This window comes from Ranitomeya variabilis, chromosome 2 (assembly GCF_051348905.1).
Source record: "Ranitomeya variabilis isolate aRanVar5 chromosome 2, aRanVar5.hap1, whole genome shotgun sequence".
NCBI classification, from domain to species: Eukaryota; Metazoa; Chordata; class Amphibia; order Anura; family Dendrobatidae; genus Ranitomeya; species Ranitomeya variabilis.
The window spans coordinates 83,464,147-83,487,073 of NC_135233.1; the positions used below are offsets into that span (position 1 = coordinate 83,464,147).

General features: G+C 43.0%; 1 protein-coding gene across 1 annotated transcript in view; it reads right to left on the bottom strand.

The window, feature by feature from the left end:
* Nucleotides 1–22,927, bottom strand: part of SNAP25 (synaptosome associated protein 25) — a 156,375-nt gene that overhangs the window by 44,951 nt on the left and 88,497 nt on the right. Inside the window, exons 2-3 of the mRNA XM_077282608.1 lie at nucleotides 6,775–6,903; nucleotides 4,772–4,813 (exon numbers count right to left, since the gene is read on the bottom strand). Of these exons, the coding sequence (XP_077138723.1) occupies nucleotides 4,772–4,813; nucleotides 6,775–6,846 (114 nt within the window). The 5' untranslated portion in view covers nucleotides 6,847–6,903. The remainder of the gene's footprint in view (nucleotides 1–4,771; nucleotides 4,814–6,774; nucleotides 6,904–22,927) is intronic.

Genomic DNA, 22,927 nt, shown 5'->3' on the forward strand with positions numbered 1-22,927 from the left:
ATTCTGTTATAACCTATCGCATTACCATTGATTTGGTATAATGCTCTCCACAGCTGCCCTTCAATGTAACACGGCGCGCGGCCAAGGCTGCGGTTATATAATGACACGTCTGCAACATCCATTCGAATGTGCAAAAAAGCAAACGCCATATTAAAAATATATTAGGAAATTAAATAATATAATCTCATTATTAGATTGCACTACTCCACAGGAGTATTACTAAATATATGGTAGTTAAATCCTTTCGTTCCAGCTTTTTCTTTACGACCTAATAGGTGGCGGATTATAAGACCGGCTGGATAATACTGAATTTCAGGATAAGCTACAAACAGGGACTGTATATCATCGAGAGCTGTGGGGAACGATAAATCCCTAGCCGTAGACTTAACATTACTGATCACATTACATTAATAGGGTTTTTCTGAAATATACATTAATGGCGTCGTTATTGAAGATGTTTTCTTTTTTACTTAAAAGCTTGTATGGTGATACATATTTTACTTAGATGAATGTATTTAGGGCTAAAATTCATTTTTGCAATTGAGTTTAATTACAAATTTTGCACCATTTGCACTTTATAATTCTGTCTACTGCTGGCTGCAGAACGAGTTGACTGAGAATCCATCAGTGAACTAATTAAAACGGTCGGACAGGAGGGTTTGTGACCCTTCTGTTGATTTATGACCACAATCTACATCAAAATTGAATGTGCATCTAAACAAAGAGGCTGTAAAAGCAGAACAATGCTAAATTATGTATGATATTATTTAGATTGTGAGCTCCATCGGGGACAGCGATGATAAAGTGTGCAAACTGTAAAGCGCTGCGGAATATGTTAGCGCTATATAAAAATAAAGATTATTATTATTCTTATTATACCCAAGTGAAATAACGACTTTTATCCTCATATACGTGAACTGAATAATAGACAAGTCCCTATAGTTGGACAACCCCTCTAAGGGCCTATTCTTAGCATAACACATCCCAATCTGTGCTCAGAAGCAGGACTCTCACTAATCAACAGCAGATCGTCAGTAAATAGGACCGATCACCTCCGCTGACATTTCTGTCCCCACTAAATAACAATTCGGAAGCAGCTGTTATTAGACCTCTGCATTGGGCTGTTCCCGTTATTCCCCTCTGGAGTTTATAAATAAAGTGGCATCTGGGCGTTACCAGTTGGGGGCGTGTCCCTGCAGTCTGACATTGTCCTATCACAAGGGACTGTAGCAAACAGTGCAGGTACACACCCATTTGACAAGGGAATGGTAACACTTTATTCATAATTTATTCATAATCCCTTAGGGGGAATAAAAAAGGAAGGACACAATACATAGATTTTTTGTTGGGGACCTGGAAGTTACACCTCTGAATGTGATATTATTGTAGTGTAAACTGTATTTCAGAGACAATTTCATTTTCAAACACGTAAAGAGCACAAAAGGACATAGTGTATGTCATGATGAACACGAATGAATTTCTGTCACCAAATTTCACAATGCAACATGCACACATTATTACAAAGATGTATTGGACCTAACGAGGCTGGTGTACTTACTTTCAAAATGCATGTCAACATGGTTGTGTAATTCTTTGTGAAAGATTAAACTCCACCCATGCTGATAGACAGCTCCTCACTGTCCCTCCTCCCTGCTGCTGAATCTTTGTTCACCTTATTTGATAATTCTTCAGTTTCCCTGCTGCCCACCTAGCCTGACAGACACTATGTGTCCCTCCTCCCTGCCGCTGCTCAGTCTCCACTCACAAAGCCTGAGTGACAGCTTCTCTCTGATGATTGACAGCTATTAAGTGTCCTCTTCACCCACCTAACCTCCCTGACCGCTCCTCGGTGTCCCCCTCCCTGCTGCTCAATCTCATCAGACTTTCCCTTAGGCCTCGCTCACAGGAGCATATACATCGGATGAGTGCAGTGCCATGTTTTATCAGAAAGCACTCGGCCCAATGTTATACTCTGGGGCAGTGCTGAGCATGCTGTGAGTTGCTCCACAAATCGGATCACGCGCACTCATATATATCTATGGATGCATAGAAAACATTGGACTGCACTCAGATGTCATCCGAGTGCAGTCTGATGCACGCCGACATGGAGACAATAGAGAAGATGGAGAAATTAAGTTCTCTGTTTTCTCTGCACCTGTGATGTGATTCTTTCATGCAAGAAAATCATATCACAGTAAACTGGCCCCCTGATCAGTGTTTGAGCCGAGGGTCATTTACATAATCGATTTGATTTTCTCACATTACTCGTGTGACCCCGGCTTTATTAATAGACCCTCAGTGTCCCCTCTCCCTGTTGCTGCTGAATCTCCCTACACTTAGCCTGACTGACAGCTCCTCAGTGTCCCCTTTCCCTGTTGCTCCTGAATCTCCCTACACTTAGCCTGACTGACAGCTCCTCAGTGTCCCTCCTCCCTATTGCTGCTGAATCTCCCTACACTTAGCCTGACTGACAGCTCCACAGTGTCCCTCCTCCCTGTTGCTGCTGAATATCCTATACTTAGCCTGACTGACAGCTCCTCACTGTCCCCTTTCCCTGTTGCTGCTGAAGCTCCCTACACTTAGCCTGATTGACCGCTCCTCAGTGTCCCCTCTCCCTGTTGCTGCTGAATCTCCCTACACAGCCTGACTGACAGCTCCTCAGTGTCCCCTCTCCCTGTTGCTGCTGAATCTCCCTACACTTAGCCTGACTGACAGCTCCTCAGTGTCCCCTCTCCCTGTTGCTGCTGAATCTCCCTACACTTAGCCTGACTGACATCTCCTCAGTGTCCCTCCTCCCTGCTGCTGAATCTCCCTACACTTAGCCTGACTGACAGCTTCTCAGTGTCCCCTCTCCCTGTTGCTGCTGAATCTCCCTACACTTAGCCTGACTGACATCTCCTCAGTGTTCCTCCTCCCTGCTACTGCTGAATCTCCCTACACTTAGCCTGACTGACAGCTCCTCATTGTCCCTCCTCCCTATTGCTGCTGAATCTCCCTACACTTAGCCTGACTGACAGCTCCTCAGTGTCCCTCCTCCCTATTGTTGCTGAATCTCCCTACACTTAGCCTGACTGACAGCTCCTCAGTGTCCCTCCTCCCTGTTGCTGCTGAATCTCCTATACTTAGCCTGACTGACAGCTCCTCACTGTCCCCTTTCCCTGTTGCTGCTGAAGCTCCCTACACTTAGCCTGATTGACCGCTCCTCAGTGTCCCCTCTCCCTGTTGCTGCTGAATCTCCCTACACTTAGCCTGACTGACAGCTCCTCAGTGTCCCCTCTCCCTGTTGCTGCTGAATCTCCCTACACTTAGCCTGACTGACATCTCCTCAGTGTCCCTCCTTCCTGCTGCTGAATCTCCCTACACTTAGCCTGACTGACAGCTTCTCAGTGTCCCCTCTCCCTGTTGCTGCTGAATCTCCCTACACTTAGCCTGACTGACAGCTCCTCAGTGTTCCTCCTCCCTGCTACTGCTGAATCTCCCTACACTTAGCCTGACTGACAGCTCCTCATTGTCCCTCCTTCCTATTGCTGCTGAATCTCCCTACACTTAGCCTGACTGACAGCTCCTCAGTGTCCCTCCTCCCTGCTGAGATACTATACTGCTCAGTACAAGCTGCAGCAGTTCGGCTGGCTGAGCAGAGACTGACTTGAGCTCTCTCACAGTATAGCTGATCTCATAAAAGGCTCATTCCACTATCAGGATTAGTCAGCTTTTCTGAAATTGTTTTTCAAAGTAAGTACACGCGTCTCATCAGGTCTACGAGATTTTTTAAGTAAGGTATACAGTTTGTGTTGGGATCGCTGGTGACAGAGATGCTTTAAAAATAAGAGCGCCAGAGTATCAAGAAGCTAATTCAGCTGCATTTGTTTCCATGAGCAATCGAGGGCAGCACAACGTAGGAGATAAAGTGATTACGGCAGAATAGCGCAGCACACGGCCGAATACTCATTTATTTGATGTTTTTTTCAGGTAATACAATTTCATGTCCACTTTAAAGGAAATTATTTCCAGCAGTAATGAAGAATAAATGTAATATGGCAGACGCACGTCTCGGCTGAAATATACTTCCTCCTTAATTTCATGTAAACAGCAATGGTCACGAGCCAATAGGCCAGAAATGCCGTTCAATGTCTGATATTAATATATAAAGAAGCATTTAACATAATAAATATCGTAGATCGACTCCGACGCGTCATCTAAAGGATTTGTGCGTATGTCTCAGTCACAGTCTGTATGACAACATACTACAAGTCAGCAAACAAACTGAAGGGGTTAAAATCTCACATGTTAAATGGATATATCCATCTCCAAGATCCTATCCCAATATGTAGTAGGTGGAATAACAATAATATTAGCAAATACCTCCAATTAGAAATGTAGTATAGTTCTTCTGATTAGCTATGTCACACACGCCATGTGCACGGCGTTGCAGTAGCTTAGGTATCCATGGTTACGACCACTCATACAGAGAGTTAGTTGTTAGTGGTCGCAACCATGGATACCTAAGCTGCTGTACATGAGGAAAGAGACAAAGCGAATCAGAAGAACTATACCACATTTCTAATTGGAGGAATTTGATATTATTATTGTTATTACACGTACTTACTACATATTGGGATAGGATCTTGGAGATGGGAATACACCTTTAAGTCAAAAGCAAACAGACTGATCTATAAGACACGTATATGCTGCATTTAATATTTTATGACTTTTACAAATATGATGAACAGTTCAGAAGTGACAGAGAAGAACCCCTCCTCAGGGCACTCACCCCTTCCACATACTGCAGCATTCGGCGGGTGCTCTCCAGTGACTGAAAGGCAAGAAGAAATGGACATGATTAGCCACACAACACGTCTGGATACAGCGGGGGGATTTTAGATTGTTTTTTACATTTTTACATTAACAAATATTTTTCTGAAAATGATTCCCGTTCCCTCATTTTGTACTTTCCGTCCGGTTGGAGTGTAGTGCCTTATTTATTCCATGCATCTTCTATAGTCTTCAAGTTACACAGAATTAACAAAGATGAACACGTGACATATTCTCTGCTGAACATTGGGACGGCAGGCCTGGGTTGTATGAAATTATAAGGGTAAGTTCACACTGGGGGTTTTTTCTGCAGCAGAACCTGATCTCCAGCCAGGCAAAAAGCTGCAGAAAAAAAACATGTTTTCCTTGCGTGTTTTGCAGCTTTTGTGCGCATTCTGCTGGCGCCATGGTGTCTTCATATTTTATGTAATGCAGTTTCTACACCACTTTCATCCAGCACTGCAAACATATGGGGAGCTGGGTAGGACCAGCGTGCGATGGGGCGTGATGCCACAGCTTGTCAGTTTCATGATGAGCTGTGGAAAGAAGTCTTACTCCGGTCCCTGACTGGAGTAAGATTTGTGTTCAGGCGCACGCCACTCATCAGATGCTCCCGATTCACTAAGGGGTGTGCGTCTCTTAATGAATCAGGAGCGTCTGACTCCAACATGTCCCCTCATCAAGAACGGAATGAACATTGTCGATCTTGATGAATCGGCACCTTTGGTCTTTAAATCTAAATAAATCCAAAAATGCTGCGTTAATTAATTTCTTAATGCTTTAATGCATCTATAGGTATTATTTCCAAGAAAGAGCTCACTTCTAGATCTATGGTTGAAAAGTAAAATCCTTGTTACCTGCAGCCACCACTAGGGGGAGCTTAAGAGCTCACTGAACACTATTTACAGTATATAGTAAGAGGTTATTCCTGTGTCCCATGCCATGTATATAGAATAACTTGCCTGCTGAACCCTGGGACCCTCAGGGTTCCTGACATTGGGGCTCTTAAGCTCCCAAAACAAATCCCCATCCTGAATGTAGCAGAGGGGCGTATGCTCAGCCTTCACTCCATTCATTGTCTATGAGACTGCTGAGCACAGCGCTCCAGTACCATAGACAATGAATGGAGCGGAGGTCGAGCATGTTCACCTTTGCTTAATTGAGGACATCGCTGTAGAGCCCCATTCTAAGAGTTGTCAGAGCTCTGATTTCAGGATCGCTGGCGCCAGCAGTCGGACTCCCTGCAATCAGCAGGTTATATTAAGATTTTTTGTGAATAATCAGTTAAAAGGAAGAATCACTTTTACATTTTATTAGTCCACAGGCTAGCTCTACAGCACATGACCGCTGCAGCCAATCAATAGGTTCTTCGACCTCGTGTCATCTACATCAGCATCGCTGCTGAGCCCAGTGATTGGCTGCAGTGGTCACTAGCTGTAAACAGAACATCAACACTGCAGTCATATCAAGCCTGTTGGCAGCAGCAGAGAGTTAGCACCAGAGCCACGCGGGGAGGTAAGTAAGGCTGACTTTTCTTATTTTTAGACACAATGTATACAACCTCAATTATGGATTACGGTAGTTTGCAGTAAGCGCCATCTAGTGGTGACGGTGGGCATGAGTTATTCTGTGATTGAGTCGGAGTCTGGAGCTCTGCTCCTCATAAAATATTTATTAAAAGTGATATAAAAATAATACTACTTTGTATAATAATCTAAAAATAATAGAAGCAATACTGCTAATGTTACCTGTGCCTTTTTGAGGCTTTCCGACATGTGGGTGTAGTATAGAAGAAGGGGGCACAGCCTGATGCCATTCTGTGCGCCAATATTTCTGCACAAATTTCTGGCACAAAGTAAGGAAGTAATGAATCCAGCTAACGTGTGGTGTAAACTTAGACTACAGCATGAAGATGGCCAACAGCACGGACCCCCAGGACCCCCATGTATGTGATGCACTCACCTCATCGGCCAGCTGGTCCGCACGCCTCTGCATCTCTTCCAGCTCATTGCGCATATCAGCGTCTTCGGCCATCGTGATCTGATTTGTGCTTTGGGACTGGGGTCTTCGCAACGGGGAACAGCCTTAGACCTAAGTATAAAGCGATGGGAACCATTAATAACAAAGCAATGTTTTATAACCTCGATATTCATCCCCATGATGATACAGTCATAGACGAGTATTTAAAGTTTAATATTAAGTGTCACCTACTGCATCAAAATCTACAAGGGCAAAACATGTCCATTCTAGTGTATCAGGGAACCTGTCTCCAGGCTTTTGCCATGTAATCTGAAAGCAGTATAATGTAGGGGCAGAGACACTGATTCCAGCGACGTGTCACTTACTGGGCTGCTTACTGTAGTTTTGATAACATCATTGTTTTATCAGCAGATTGTTATTAGAGGACTAGTAAAAATGCTATTAGGTAGTCAAGCATGTTCAAAGCCTCTGTATAACCCCCGCCCCCACTACTGATTGGCAGCTTTCTGTGTACGCTGTGCATGGGCAGAAAGCGGCCAATCCATGGTGTGGACTGGGTTAGACACCTCAGCATTCAGGGAACTGATAGATCTGCAGCAGAGAAAACAGTGATTTTATCAAAATTACAGCAAGCGGCTCAGTAAGTGACACATTGTTGGAATCAGGGTCTCTGTCCCTATCTAATGCAGCTCACGGATAGGGTAGTAAAAATCTGGTGACAGATTCCCTTTAACTACTGATTTCAATCTGCATTCTATGATTTTGCGCAGAGATCATGGTTTTTAAGAGCAAGGAACCTGTAGTGTAAAATTCACACGTCTCCTAGGATAAAATCCCCATAATGTGACACGCTATGGAATATTACAAGTGAATAAGACAAACGCAACTCCTGTGAGCCTGAGGAAAATACCTCCAAGTGCATGTTGTCTTTGAGGGAATCTGTTACCATGATTTTGTTATCCCATCTGATAGCAGTACGAGGAAGAGACAGAGACACTGATTCCAGCGAAGTGTCACTCCCTGGGCTGCTTACTGCAGTTTTGATACAATCACTGTGTTATATCTTCTGCAGATCTACCAGTTCTCTGACTCCAGAGCTGGGTATAACCCCGAACACACCACTGATTGGCAAATTTCTGTGTACACTGTGCATAGGCAGAAAGATGCCAATCAGTGGAGAGGATGGGGTTATACAGAGCTCATTAATATGGAAAAGTACATAGCAGCTTTACTAGTCCTCTAGTGATAATCTGTTGCTGATAAAACTGTGATTTATAAAAACTCCACTAAGTAGCCCAGTTAGTGACACATCACAGGAATCAGGATCTCTGTCTCTACAATATGATGTTCTCCGATTACAGATTCCTTTTAAAAGGCTGCACTGATATCTGTAGCTAATTTTCTTTATTTGCACACACTTTTCCAATCATTACATAAAAAGACACGTTTTCTTCCTAAAGTGGCTGCGGGTGAATGGCCTTCCATGTAACATGGACAACTAGAACTATCCGGACTGCAGCAGCTTTCCATCCTCGCTTATAGAGTCCCGGGGATTCTCACCGTGGGATCCCCCTCTATGACGGTCAACTACCCCAATAGTGTTATGGGTAACGATTACCCACTATGTGCAGGGGCGGACATGCCATTGGTGCAGCCTGTGCAGAGCACAGGGGCCCAAGAAAAAAGGGGGCCCATATCTAACTCCAGTGCAGGTGGGATGTGCATTATCATCAGCTATTGGATAGCAAATGGCCCATATACTGTCCTTGCACAGGGACCTCTTCTGTCTGTGTGGTAGAGGGTCAACCGAAAGCAGCATTACTGGCATACCTAAAATGTGCTGATGGCAAGCGACAGGCTAGCAAGAGTTGACATATTCTTTTGCTGTATACGAGTAGCATATTGGACTGAATAACTCCATACAAAGGTATATAGCAAAAAAACATATAATGCTCAATATGGTGGAAGTCGATACAGTGGAAAATGCCACCACCTTCCGTCAGCGGTTTGTATTAGGAGAGTATAACTAACAGGAGGATCGGCTGGAGTATAAAGAGAGCATTAGTCAGGTCTGGCTGTCTAGATCCAAAAACAGTTGTGAAGTAATCCTGTGTCAAGCTTTGAAGCCACATGCAAATTAGCCTGCAAGTGCAGGAGGGCGTGCCGAAGAACTCAGAGTACACTGACACGCCCCCAATGCACTTCTAGGTTAATTTGCATTTGATTTCCTAGTGATGGCACACGGGATTACTACAAGACAGATATCACTTTTATTGTTGTCCAAGGACCTAAAGAGTCATAACAGTAGGAAGGTCATCCCGATAGGTTCCCTTTTAGCAGCATTTACTCCCCAGCCTGCCCCTTTAATATACCGTATACATATAGTGCATACCAGTTACTATGAGTAAATACAATCTCATACCAGTGAAGGGTGGCTATGGGTAAGACGATGTCCTCGCAGCTGCCCATGAAGCCTACTGAGATGGCCATGAGCCGCATACGGTGACAGACCAGTCGGCCGACCGCGGGGGAGATCCTGAACTTTATATCCTGCCTTTGCGGAACATTGCTTCTGCGTAGTACCAAACATCAGTATATAAAGACCTTGAAGACACCGGTGTCCTCAGGTTTATTTATTTCCCACGTCTTCACTAACATCAGTCCCGGTCTATAATGGGGAGCCACATAAACCCTGCGAGAACATACCAACTGCATTCAGAAACTGCCCATGGTCAGATTTATTCCTGACTTTCATGGTACTGACACGATGGAGCACATTGTACTAGGACAAACATGGGAGACTCGGTAAATACTTGAACAGGATATAATAGGTGCGTGCCTGACAGCTGTGCGGAGGTAAACATGGCCGAACAATGTACGACTGTGGCCCTAGGGCTACAGGCTGGAGAGCGTATAATGTTTATGATGGATTGACCTGCTCTCTAAATAATACAACCCCCACATGTGCTGAGAGCTATACGGCTCTGTGACAATTATGAATTTATCATCAACGCTAATAGAAAGACACTTAAAGGGGCTTTCTCAAGAACAAAGTTAATCTTAATCAATATTTTAATCAAAAGATCTTGGAATAATAATAAGTTCCACAATTGTAAGTGTTTAAAAAAAATGTTCATGTGCTGAGCTGAGATAATCTTATAAATGTGCCCCTGCTGTGTACTGTGTAATGGCCGTGTCTGACCGTACAGGAACATGGCCTGATCATACCACAGCTCCTGGGCAGCGGAGGACACAAAGGAGTATACAGACAGGACAGCAGGGGATCACAGCTGATTCTTTCTGTGAGGTAAAACATTGCTTAAAACAGGTATTGAAATGTTTTACCTCACAGAAAGAATCATCTGTGATCCCACACTGTACTGTCTGTATCCTCTCTTTTGTTTCCTCTCCTGCCCAGGAGATGTGCTATGATCAGACCATGTTCCTGCACAGTCATACTTTTTTAATGAACATTTTACTAATGTTTTATTAGGCCTACACAGTGATCAAGTGCAGAAATATTTCTCTAGGCCTCATAGTTTGCCTCAATAAAGCAGAGTAGATAAACTCTCCGGAGTCTCAGCTTTGTTTTGCTGATTGCTTAGATTAGATGCAACTGAAACAATCATTCACCTGTGAGAAGTATTAAGGGTACGTGCCCACGATCAGGAGTAGCAGCATTTGGGATGCAGCACATTTGTGCTGCGCTCTACATTGGAAGCATAGTGAATGGGATTTATAGAAATCGAGAGCCCTAGGAGCGCGAGTGCTGGCACCGCTGGAACAGCACCGGCACGGGAGGTGAATATAGGCCAAACATTTAAGCATCCCACTGCTGCCATCTCAGAGTCTTCTGGATCCTAATAAAAAATGTGTTACGCCGCCCCACAGTCTACCATTTGCCATTGATTATATTAAGGGCTCATTTAGACGTCAGTGATTTCTCTCTCACACAAGAACAGTCCGAGTTTCATCAGTGATTTTGATCAGAGTGTCACCGAGACTCCTTCACAGCGGCAGATTTCACCATCTGAGTTTGGTCAGAGTTTCATCAGTTTTTCTAGGATGAAAAGAAAAACTAATAGAATTTTCTCAAGCTTCTCCTATCAAACAGTCCAGGAAAAACAGACAGCACATGTCAGAGTGCGGTCTGATTTATTTATGGACCCATAGACATGCATTGGCGGGTTTGAACCCAAACTCGGATCAATATCAGACAAGTCTCTGTACTTTTGGGCCGACCACTTCAGCTAAGGCCTCTTTCACACTTCCGTCTTTCAGCTCACGTCACAATCCGTCGATTTTTGAGAATGCAGGATCCTGCATTTTCTCATAGACTTGTATTAGCGATGGATTGTGATGGATGGCCATCCGTTTCATCCGTCTTTCACTGCATCCTGCATAAAAAAACGGTCCGTCGGGCAGAGAAAACGTTCAGAGGAACATTTTTTCTGCACATCGGAAAATCGGTCAGCCTGTGAAAAGCAGGAATCCAGCGACGGGTTCCGTCTTTTCAAAGAGAGCATGCGTGGAAGAATTTCCCATCAGGGAAATTCTCTCTCGCTCGCTCTCTTTCTCTTTTTACTATTGATGCTGCCTATGCAGCATCAATAGTAACAAGATATAATGTTAAAAATAATAAAAAAATAAAAAATCGCAATATCCTCACCTACTGGAGTCCCGCGCAGCGATGCTCCCAGCAGCTAGCGTTCATAGTAATACATTGCGAAATCTCACGAGATTTTGCAATGTATTACTAGGAACGCTAGCTGCTGGGAGCATCGCTGTGCGAGACTCCAGTAGGTGAGGATATTGCGATTTTTTATTTATTTTTTATTATTTTCAACCTGGTTTGTTTTGTGTATGCGTTTTCGCAGCGGAAAACCACGGCGAAGACGCATACACAACAGGTGCACATAGCCTCGACGGGTCCGTCAGAAAGAAGGGCCCAGTGCACACGTTTTCCACAATCTGCACAGGATCCATCATTTCAACGTCTTGACGGATCCTGTGCAGATTTGGAAGACGGAAGTGTGAAAGTAGCCTAAGAGAAAAAAATTAGACATATGAACCACCTCATAGACTATAGGTGTGTGTCCATGAAAAACATGGATGGTACTCGAAGAGAAAAACTGACATTTGAGGGAGCCTTAAGACAATAAAAAGGTCATCTAAATACCATGACTAAGGGCAGATACAGACAACCATATATTCAGTCCGAGTGCGATCCGACAAATCATTGGATCACCCACGGGTCAATGTTGCTCTATAGAGTCGTGCGTATGTCTGTTTTTTTTCTCGGACAGAGCCAGTCGAGGAAAAAAATCTCTGCATGCCAAGTTTGATGCCATACTCAGACTGCATTTGGCCATGCAAGTCAATGAGTCCATGGGATACATCAGATGTCACCTGAGTGCAGTCCGATTTCCACGGACTGTCAGAAAGGAGAAGATAGAGAATTTATTTCTCCATCTACTCCTCCTCTGAGAGAATCGGATCACACTGTAAGCCAAAATCAGGAGTGGAACAATCAGAGCAAAAGTATAATAAATACAGAAGTGGTGACGTGTTTCTATCACTCTGGGTTTTGCCTTACAAAACCTTATGGTGATGAAAACTATGGCTACCATACCGTACATACTGTATACACCATGTTCCAAATTATTATGCAAATTACATTTTTCTCGAATTTTCCTAAATGGTTGGTGCAAATGACAGTCAGTCTAATAAAAGTCATCACCCGTTAGATTATACATCGAATTTTATTGAAGAAACCTCCCAATGATAACAGTATAATCTCCAAAATGAATAAAACCTCAAAATGCACTGTTCCAAATTATTAGGCACAGTAGAATTTTTAAACATTTGATGTGTTTTAAAGAACTGAAAATGCTCATTTGTGGAATTTGCAGCATTAGGAGGTCACATTCACTGAACAAAAAAGCTATTTAACTCCAAAACATCCTAACAGGCCAAGTTACATGTTAACATAGGAGCCCTTCTTTGATATCACCTTCACAATTCTTGCATCCATTGAACTTGTGAGTTTATGGAGAGTTTCTGCTTGTATTTCTTTACATGAAGTCAGAATAGCCTCCCAGAGCTGCTGTTTTGATGTGAACTGCCTCCCACCCTCATAGATCTTTTGCTTGATGATGCTTCAAAGGTTCTCTATAGGGTTGAGGTCAGGGGAAGATGGTGGCCACACCATGAGTTTATCTCCTTTTATGCCCATAGCAGCCAATTACTCAGAGGTATTCATTGTCATGCATGAAGATGACTTTGCTCCTGAAGGCACGTTTCTGCTTTTTATACTATGGAAGAAAGTTGTCAGTCAGAAACTCTATATACTTTGCAGAGGTCATTTTCACACCTTCAGGAACCTTAAAGGGCCCTACCAGCTGTTTCTCCATGATTACGGCCAAAAACATGACTCCTCCACCTGCTTGCAGACGTCACAGCCTTGTTGGGACATGGTGGCCATCCACCAACCATCCATTTGGACCATCCAGGGTTGCTCGACACTCATCAGTAAACAAGACTGTTTGGAAATTAGTCTTCATGTATGTCTGGGCCCACTACAACCATTTCTGCTTGTGAATACTGTTTAGTGGTGGCTGAATAGTAGGCTTATGTACCAAAGCAAGCCTTTGAAGGATCCTACACCTTGACGTTCAAGGGACTCCAGAGGCTCCAGCAGCTTCAAATATCTATTTGCTGGCTTCTAATGGCTTTTTAGCAGCTGCTTTCTTAATCCGATGAACTTGCCTGGCAGAAACCTTCCTCATTTGCCTTTATCAGCACGAACACGACTGTGCTCAGATTCAGCCACAAATCTCTTAACAGTACGATGATCACGCTTAAGTTTTCGGAAAATATCTAATGTTTTCATCCTTTGACCAAGGCATTGCACTATTTGATGCTTTTCGGCAGCAGAGAGATCCTTTTCTTTTTCTTTCCGATGTTACTTGAAACCTGTGACCTGCTTAATAATGTGGAACATCATTTTTAAGTAGTTTTCCTTTAATTAGAATCACCTGGAAAAATAATTATCACGTGTTTAAGATTGATTTCAGTGATCCAATGAGCCCTGAGACACAATACCATCCACGAGTTTATTTGAAAAACAAAACAATTAAATCTTTATGACACTTAAATCCAATTTGCATATTAATTTGGAACATAGTGTAAAGATAAGACCACATGGGATATAATTACCGAAGAAAAAAATATTTTTCAGATTTGCAGTGAAATTTGCAGTTAATTGGTGCTTTAATTGCTTGTAGTAGATGTATATTTTGCTGTGGATTTTGCTGCAGAATCACGGCAGATTTTATCTTGCTTATTAAGGGTGTGATATCGGAGTAATCAACATAGCAGTTGACTGCAAATCTGCACCACAAGGCATTTTCTGCTCAGATTTTTCAAGATTTTTTTCCATCTAAAATTTTGGTCGAAGCCTACAATATGTGAAATCCAGATGAGTAATAGTACAATAATTATAAAATTAGAATATGGGCAAAAGTTGGGTAGTTGGGAGTAGTGTTGCTGTGAAGACAGTGTAGTATGCTAAATCAAAATACATGTTATTATATATAAAATTAGTGTGACCTTTACAGACAACATGAATCTTAAAGAGAATCCGTCAGCATGTTTTTGTTATGTAATCTGAGAGCAACATGATGTAGGGGCAGAGACCCTGATTCCAGTACTGTGTCACTTACTAGGCTGTGTGTTGCTGTTTCAATAAAATTAGTGTTTTATCAGCAGGAAATTTTCACTACAGGACTAGGTGTCACATGCCTCTTAGTCAACTGTTCTGTATAACTCTGAACCCACTATTGATTAGCAGTACTCTGTCAATGTACAGTGTAGACAGGAAGCTGCCAATCAGTGGTGCCGGCAAGGTTATACAGGGCTCGGCAATCTCAGAATGGGTAAACCTGTAGCAAACAGTGGCACATTGCTGAGATCAGGGTCGCTTTCCTGACATTATGCTACTCTTATAGTAACACCACAGACACTGAGGCCAGCTCCTGGAAAGAGAGAAAGGAAAGCAGAACAGATTGTAGAGAGTGTGAAGGGGAGGTGAAGCGCAGGAGAGTGAGGAGCTGGAGACAGAAGCTGCGACTGGGCTTTCTCCATGCTGAGTGCAGATACCGGTAGGCGGAAGACCGAGGTTGTGCAGTACTGTACGTCTTACAGCAGAAATCGGAGGGACAGCAAATTGCAAGTTACCTGTCCACCATTGATGCCTGAGGACATAGTAGCAGACAGAGCCCGGGTCATGATAGAGATCCTGTAAAAAGGCTCGAGCTACCTGTCGTACAGGTAGTGTCCTACCAAAGGGGGGACAGAGAGAGAACGTGAGGACCTTGTGTGAGCCCTAAGGCAGCAAGGGACTACACCACAGCGCTAGAGGGAAGGCTTCTAACCCCACCTGGTAAAAGGGGTTCCAGATTCGCTTCCAAGCCGGCCGGACCAAACCTGTACCTGTGATCCGGTACCCTGGACTTGTGCTGCCTGAATTCTATAATAAAAAGGTAAAGAGACTGTAACCCTGTGTCTTCCTCTTCTTGCTACACCATCTACTATCTTTATCTATACACCGGGAGCCCTGGGGACCCAGCTTCACCTGTGGGAAGCCATACAATCCCTGCTGCCATAACATCTCCCCAGTGGACCACTTCAAGCAGCGTCGGTCTTCCCTGACCGAATACCACAGGTGGCGTCATGAACACAAACTTTATTTCCCATTTCAAACCCCTTTTACATGGGCGCCCAGGGGCACAGACCGGGTCGCCGCCGCCATGACACATCCCTTTAAGTACCGGACTCGGTACCGAGTACCCCATGGCCCTGGCGGGCATTCCATTATTAGGTAGCAAAAACCTGGTGACAGATTCCCTTTAACCCCTTCATGACATATGACATATGAACATCATATGCCGTGTCCCTGTCTTTGGCTTTCACCTTTATGTAATTGAGATTGATAGCGGAATTTAGCAGGTTAGCAGCAGCGGGCAGAACTCAACTCCAACTGCAACTGTTAAAGGCACATGATGGCTGATTAAATCAGCCAACATCTGCCGGGTAAGATGCGGGCTCAGTGTGCGAGTCTGCATCAAAGGCCGGGGTCACACTTGCAAATGTGATGCGAGAAACTTGCTCGAGTCTCTCGCATCAATACCCAGCACTGCCGCCGGCACTCGGGACCGGAGCGTGCGGTTGCATAGAAATATATGCAGCCGCACACTCCGGTCCCGAGTGCCAGCGGCAGTGTCGGGAATTGATGTGAGAGACTCGCGTGAGTTTCGCGTAAGACTCGCACACTGAGCCCGCATCTTACCCGGCAGATGTTGGCTGATTTAATCAGCCATCATGTGCCTTTAACAGCTGCAGTTGGAGTTGAGCTCTGCCCGCTGCTGCTAACCTGCTAAATTCCGCTATCAATCTCAATTACATAAAGGTGTAAGAGCAGCAACAAGTAAACATATGACTAAAGTACATGATAATTAGATATTGCACTAAAAAATATATATAGTAGAAGTGATTAAAGATGATGTGTATCATAGCATACCCTTCCAATATGGGATTGTAGATGTCACTAATGTATGGAAGGTATTACAAGTAAAACCAGACACTTCCAAAATGGACTAGAAATATAAGGGTACGTTCACACAATCAGGAAACACTGCAGGTTGGACGCTGCGTTCATCCACAGCGTCCAACCCGCAGCATCCAGATGTTACAATATAGAGGATGGGATTTCAAGATATCCCATCTCCACTATGCGTGCATGGACGCCTCGGGCTCACCTGCGGAGGCAGACATGCGACGGACATGCGGTGTGTGTCTTTCCAGACTGCAGCATGTCAAGTTATGTAGCGGAGACGCTCAGTCTCCGCTGCGTAAATTACCCATACACATTCATTAAACGTGGTAAAACCGCATTATCTTCCTAGTCACATGCGTATACTTGAAATCCCATCCACTATGCTGTAACATCTGGACACTGCAGATGGGCCCCATATGATGCTCCAGTATATGATGGACCCAATATGATGCTCTATATATAGTGGGCCCCATATGATGCTCCAGTATATGATGAGCCCCATATGATGCTCTATATATAGTGGGCCCCATATGATGCTCCAGTATATGATGGACCCTATATATTGCTCCAAAGATAATGAAAATGAAAATAAAAATAAAATACTCACCTCTTCTTGCTGGCTGCTGCTCTGCTCTGGACTCCTCAACGTTGTTGTTTTTTTGTGGCTCTCTGCAGTGTGACTGCTTAGGCAGAGGGAGCACTGCAGTGATGTCATCGCGCTCTCTGACCTGAAACGTCAGTCAGAAGATGTAGAAGACGCCGCATCGGTGGAACAGGGAGAGGTAAGTATCGCAAGTACCAGGGCCCTGAGCAAGCTGGGGGCCCACTCGTGGGTGCCGGCACTGGCACAGTCACCGAGCTCCCAGAGCGTGTTGGTGTCCCCGATGGCGAGTGGGCCATCCCGCTTGCTCAGATGCGCCAGGTGCTGGCGCAGGCCCTGAATACAGGATTACATAGACATAAAAAAACAAAGACAGGCTGCTGGTGTGATTGGAAGGAGTGACGTTCAATAAACTGTTTGTGCATTCTTAAACCATAAACGTATAAGAGATGTTCATTTGGAAGAACAATTATTGACCTAAATAATCATGGTGATTTTCATGGTGATGAAAAAATGTGCTCCCGCACTGTGACGTGCGTTTCGCACATGCTTCCTCAGAGAGTGATGGGGCAGTAGGAGAAAGTTTCTTTGGATCACTACTTACTACATAAATTGATCCCAAGTGATTTGCATGTACCAATATTTCCATCTTTTCCTGTTGAGGATGAGAATTTCATAAGTAAATTGGAAGAAGACTGCCGCACCTGCTCTTGAATGACCATAAAAACCTAGAAAGTGTTGAGACTCAGATACGTCCTTTACAGGACAACCGTAAAGTGAATCTGATCCAGTAGGAATTGTCCAAATCTGAGGACGAAATGAATCATGCATTTTGTAAAATCTATAAAGTAGAAGAAACAGTGAATTTCACCGTCATCTACAGGACCATCATTTGAACAAGGTATACAGATGAAAACATCAAGGGAATGTGGCTCATGTGGAGCTCCATCAGCTCAGCGCAGCAGCACGTCTCACCCCTCTAAAGAGCTTCTGAAGATTCTCATAACAATTCCAGACCATATACGAGATGTGGGACTTCAGAATGTAACTATACATGGACCCAAGACTTGGAGAGGAAGGAATTCTTTAATTCAATCTATGAATCCTTGAAATCAGCCTTATCAGGACTGAATTGGCTCTAGATCCTTAATTCATTTTTGTGTTGTATTGTTTGTTACATTATTTAGGTTTTTGTGGGATATTTTCTTCATTTGTATTTTACACAGTTCCCCTATTTCGGCTCTAGTGCAATCTGTGTGCACTTAAATCAAATCAACTGACTTGAATTCAATATTTAGTAAAACAGGCTTCTACGATCTCCTTATCACAGAATGTTGTTGTTTAAGGCCACGTTCTTACGGTCAGTATTTGGTCAGTATTTTACATCAGTATTTGTAAGCCAAAACCAGGAGTGGGTGATAAATGCAGAAGTGGAGCATATGTTTCTATTATACTTCTCCTCTAATTGTTCCACTCCTGGTTTTGGCTTACAAATACTGATGTGAAATACTGACCAAATACTGATAGTGTGAACATGGTATAATTTAATAAAAAATGTTTTAAAACTTAATTTTGGTCCTAAAGAGAGGCTGTAGCCATTTACTCACTGCAAAGAATTTTTGTGTACTCAGTCCAAAAGGCCAAAACAGATCTGTCCAAAAAACCTCTTTCTGAACATGTACACGGTGGCTCAGTGGTTAGCACTGCAGCGCTGGAGTCCTGGGTTCACATCCCACCAAGGACAACATCTGCAAGGAGTTTGTATGTTCTCCCCGTGTTTGAGTGGGTTTCCTCCCACATTCCAAAGTGTGAGCCCCATCAGGGACAGCGATGATAATGTGTGCAAACTGTAAAGCGCTGCGGAATATGTTAGCGCTATATAAAAATGAAGATTATTATTATTAAAGATTATTATGTACATGGAAAAGATTGCCTATTTTACTGATTTTGGCTTACAAATACTGATGTAAAATACTGAACGTGTGAACGTGGCCTAAAGGCAGATGTCTTCATGTCGTTTGTAAGTAGGAACGTTGGTTAAAGGCCTTCTAGTCTTATAAACTATTTCAACTAAACAAGAAAGGTAGTTGCCTTGTTGTCCTCACTGGCTGGTGATCTGAAGAATTTTCTGTATGAACCTATGAATTAATTTCCCAATAAACTGTTCCATGTTTGTCTGATGGCAGAATGGTTTCGCCTTTTTGTCCTGCTGCAGCTGGGGTCGGAGGGGGGAGGTTTCTGCTGCAGTTTTCGTACAGAAACACATAGAACAGAAAGGAGGAGGAGGAAAACATGGCTGAGCTCCTGAAAGGCAGAAGAGGATTCTTTATATATTCCTTAGTTATAATTGTAATATGAGATATAATAGGATCAAAAAGAAGAGAATAAGTGAGAAAATGCTGGGATATTTGAGGTTTTTTATAAATTTGCTGCGTTTATTGTTCTTTCAATTGAAAATATTATTTTAAGAAAAGTAGGTCCGACAAATGATCTAGTTCCACATAATGTGGCCAGTCTCAGAACAAGCAAATTATTCAGATTTTAAACATTTCTGAAAAATGAAATATTTTAAAAGTCCAATTTTTCAGCTCCACCCATTGTAGTAGAGGATTATGACATAGATATTTCATTATGAAAAGGGGCCTGTTGTAAAGCAAGATTGAAAACAGCAATCCTTTCATGCTTCACTTTATCCTTTTGATTAAAAAAAAAAAAAAAAATCATATTCTTATCCAGACATGTGGACTGCGGAGGTTAAAATGAGGCTACATGACTTAATCAGATTGATGGTATTCATCTCAGCAGTTTTCAGAAGTCTATTTCTGCACACAGAACAATAAAAGTCTGATTTTAGTGAAAAAAGGAATAGTGTAAAAAAACAAAAATAGAGGAATTTTCAACACATACAAAACTAATGCAAAATGTCAACAAGGCCCAAACCAATATGTTACTTTTATAGTCTTGGCATTCACTTATGTGCCCAAAGCATCAGCCCAGGTATAACTGCCCGTTCTGCACCCTTTGGCCCAGATTCATCAAAGCGACTAAACCAGGATTTTGGCATAAATCCATTTAAAAAGCCGAAAAATGTTTGCGCAATGTGGAATTTGGCAAAAATGTTGTGAGTTTTGACCAAATTCAGCCAGCTCTGCCAAAATAAGAATAACTGGGGAGGGACAGTAGTGCGCCAAGGGCTTAGCAATGCCTGCTTGTCTAATTCATGATGACCTGCAGCATTCCTTATGCCGAAAATATTGCTCCAATCTCTGACGGGAGTAAGATTTGTGGCAAGGCACATATCACTTTTCTGACTCATTTAGGTTTGCCTCATTATTAAACACGCACCTCCGACTCCTATATGCCCCTCATCAAGATCAACGTGAACAACACCAGGCCTCACACACAATAGATAGTTGTTGGCTGATCGTTTGGTTGGCAGTTACCTCTCCCGATGTCTCCATACATTGGAGCGCTACCTCTGGAAAGCGCTCCTGTGTTCTCTACAGGAGAGCCGCTGCCAGACTCCTCTAGTCTGTGGCTTATCTCGTCAAGAACAAATGGATCGGCAGTCCAAAGGCAGACATTCCGCATCCTTATCTCTCCCAACCTCATCTGTCAGGGTAAAGTCAAGAGGCCCCCATACACATTAGAACATCTTCTCAGCCCAACAATATCCATGGGTTCAGCCAACAATAGTCTAATGTGTATGGCGGCTTGTACTCTGCTCTCCTAGTTCAGAATACACAAACACTGTGGAATGTGCATGTGTATGGCGGACTAGGAGGAGACAGCTATATGAGCACCCAGCTGATGGCTATGGGATGCGTATGGTCATCTTAAGACATAGTAACATAGTAACATCGTTTTTAAGGTTGAAGGAAGACTTTAAGTCCATCTAGTTCAACCCATAGCCTAACCTAACATGCCCTAACATGTTGATCCAGAGGAAGGCAAAAAAACCCATGTGGTAAGAGTAAGCTCCACTTTGGGGAAAGAAATTCCTTCCCGACTCCACATACGGCAATCAGACTAGTTCCCTGGATCAACACCTTATCACGGAATCTAGTACAGTATATATACCCTGTAACATTATACTTTTCAAGAAAGGCATCCATTCCCCTCTTAAATTTAAGTAATGAATCAATCATTAGAACATCACACGGCAGAGAGTTCCATAGTCTCACTGCTCTTACAGTAAAGAACCCGCGTCTGTTATTATGCTTAAACCTTTTTTCCTCCAGACGTAGAGGGTGCCCCCTTGTCCCTGTCTCAGGTCTATGATTAAAAAGATCATCAGAAAGGTCTTTGTACTGTCCCCTCATATATTTATACATTAACATAAGATCACCCCTTAGCCTTCGTTTTTCCAAACTAAATAGCCCCAAGTGTAATAACCTATCTTGGTATTGCAGACCCCCCAGTCCTCTAATAACCTTGGTCGCTCTTCTCTGCACCCGCTCCAGTTCAGCTATGTCTTTCTTATACACCGGAGACCAGAACTGTGCACAGTATTCTAAGTGTGGTCGAACTAGTGACTTGTATAGAGGTAAAGTTATGTTCTCCTCATGAGCATCTATGCCTCTTTTAATGCATCCCATTATTTTATTTGCCTTTGTAGCAGCTGCCTGACACTGGCCACTGAATATGAGTTTGTCATCCACCCATACACCCAGGTCTTTTTAATTGACGGTTTTGCCCAGAGTTTTAGAATTAAGCACATAGTTATACATCTTATTACTTCTACCCAAGTGCATGACCTTACATTTATCCCCATTAAAGCTCATTTGCCATTTATCAGCCCAAGCTTCTAGTTTACATAAATCATCCTGTAATATAAAATTGTCCTCCTCTGTATTGATTACCCTTCCGAATTTTAGTTTCATCTGCAAATATTGAAATTCCACTCTGTATGCCCCCTACAAGATCATTAATAAATATGTTAAAAAGAAGAGGGCCCAATACTGACCCCTGTGGTACCCCACTGCTAACCGCGACCCAGTCCGAGCTCCATTAATAACCACCCTTTATTTCCTATCCTTGAGCCAGCGCTCAACCCACTTGCACATATTTTCCCCTATCCCCATTATTCTCATTTTATGTATCAACCTTTTGTGTGGCATCATATCAAAAGCTTTTGAAAAGTCCATATACACTACATCTACTGGGTTCCCTTGGTCCAGTCCGGAACTTACCTCTTCATAGAAGCTGATCAAATTAGTCTGACATGATCGGTCCCTAGTAAACCCGTGCTGATACTGGGTCATGAGGTTATTCCTCTTCAGATACTCCAGTATAGCATCCCTTAGAATGCCCTCCAGGATTTTACCCACAGTAGAGGTTAAGCTTACTGGCCTATAATTTCCGAGTTCAGTTTTTGTCCCCTTTTTGAATATTGGCCCCACATTTGCTATACGCCAGTCCTGTGGTACAGACCCTGTTATTATGGAGTCTTTAAAGATTAAAAATAATGGTCTATAAATTCCTGCAGTACTCGGGGGTGTATCCCATCCGGGCCCGGAGATTTGTCAATTTTAGTGATTTTTAGACGCCGCTGTACTTCCTGCTGGGTTAAGCAGGTGACATTTAATGGGGAATTTTTGTTATCACTGATCATTTTGTCTGCCGTGGGATTTTCTTGTGTAAATACTGATGAAAAAAAGTAATTTAGCATATTGGCTTTTTCCTCATCCTCATCCACCATTTCTCCCAGACTATTTTTAAGGGGGCCAACACTATCATTTTTTAGTTTCTTACTATCTATCTAGTTAAAGAATATTTTGGGATTATTTTTACTGTCTCTGGCAATGAGTCTCTCTGTCTCAATCTTTGCTGCCTTGATTTGCTTTTTACAGAATTTAATTTTCTGTATTTATTTAATGCCTCATCTCTAAATGCTTTCTTTTTGTCCCTTATTGCGC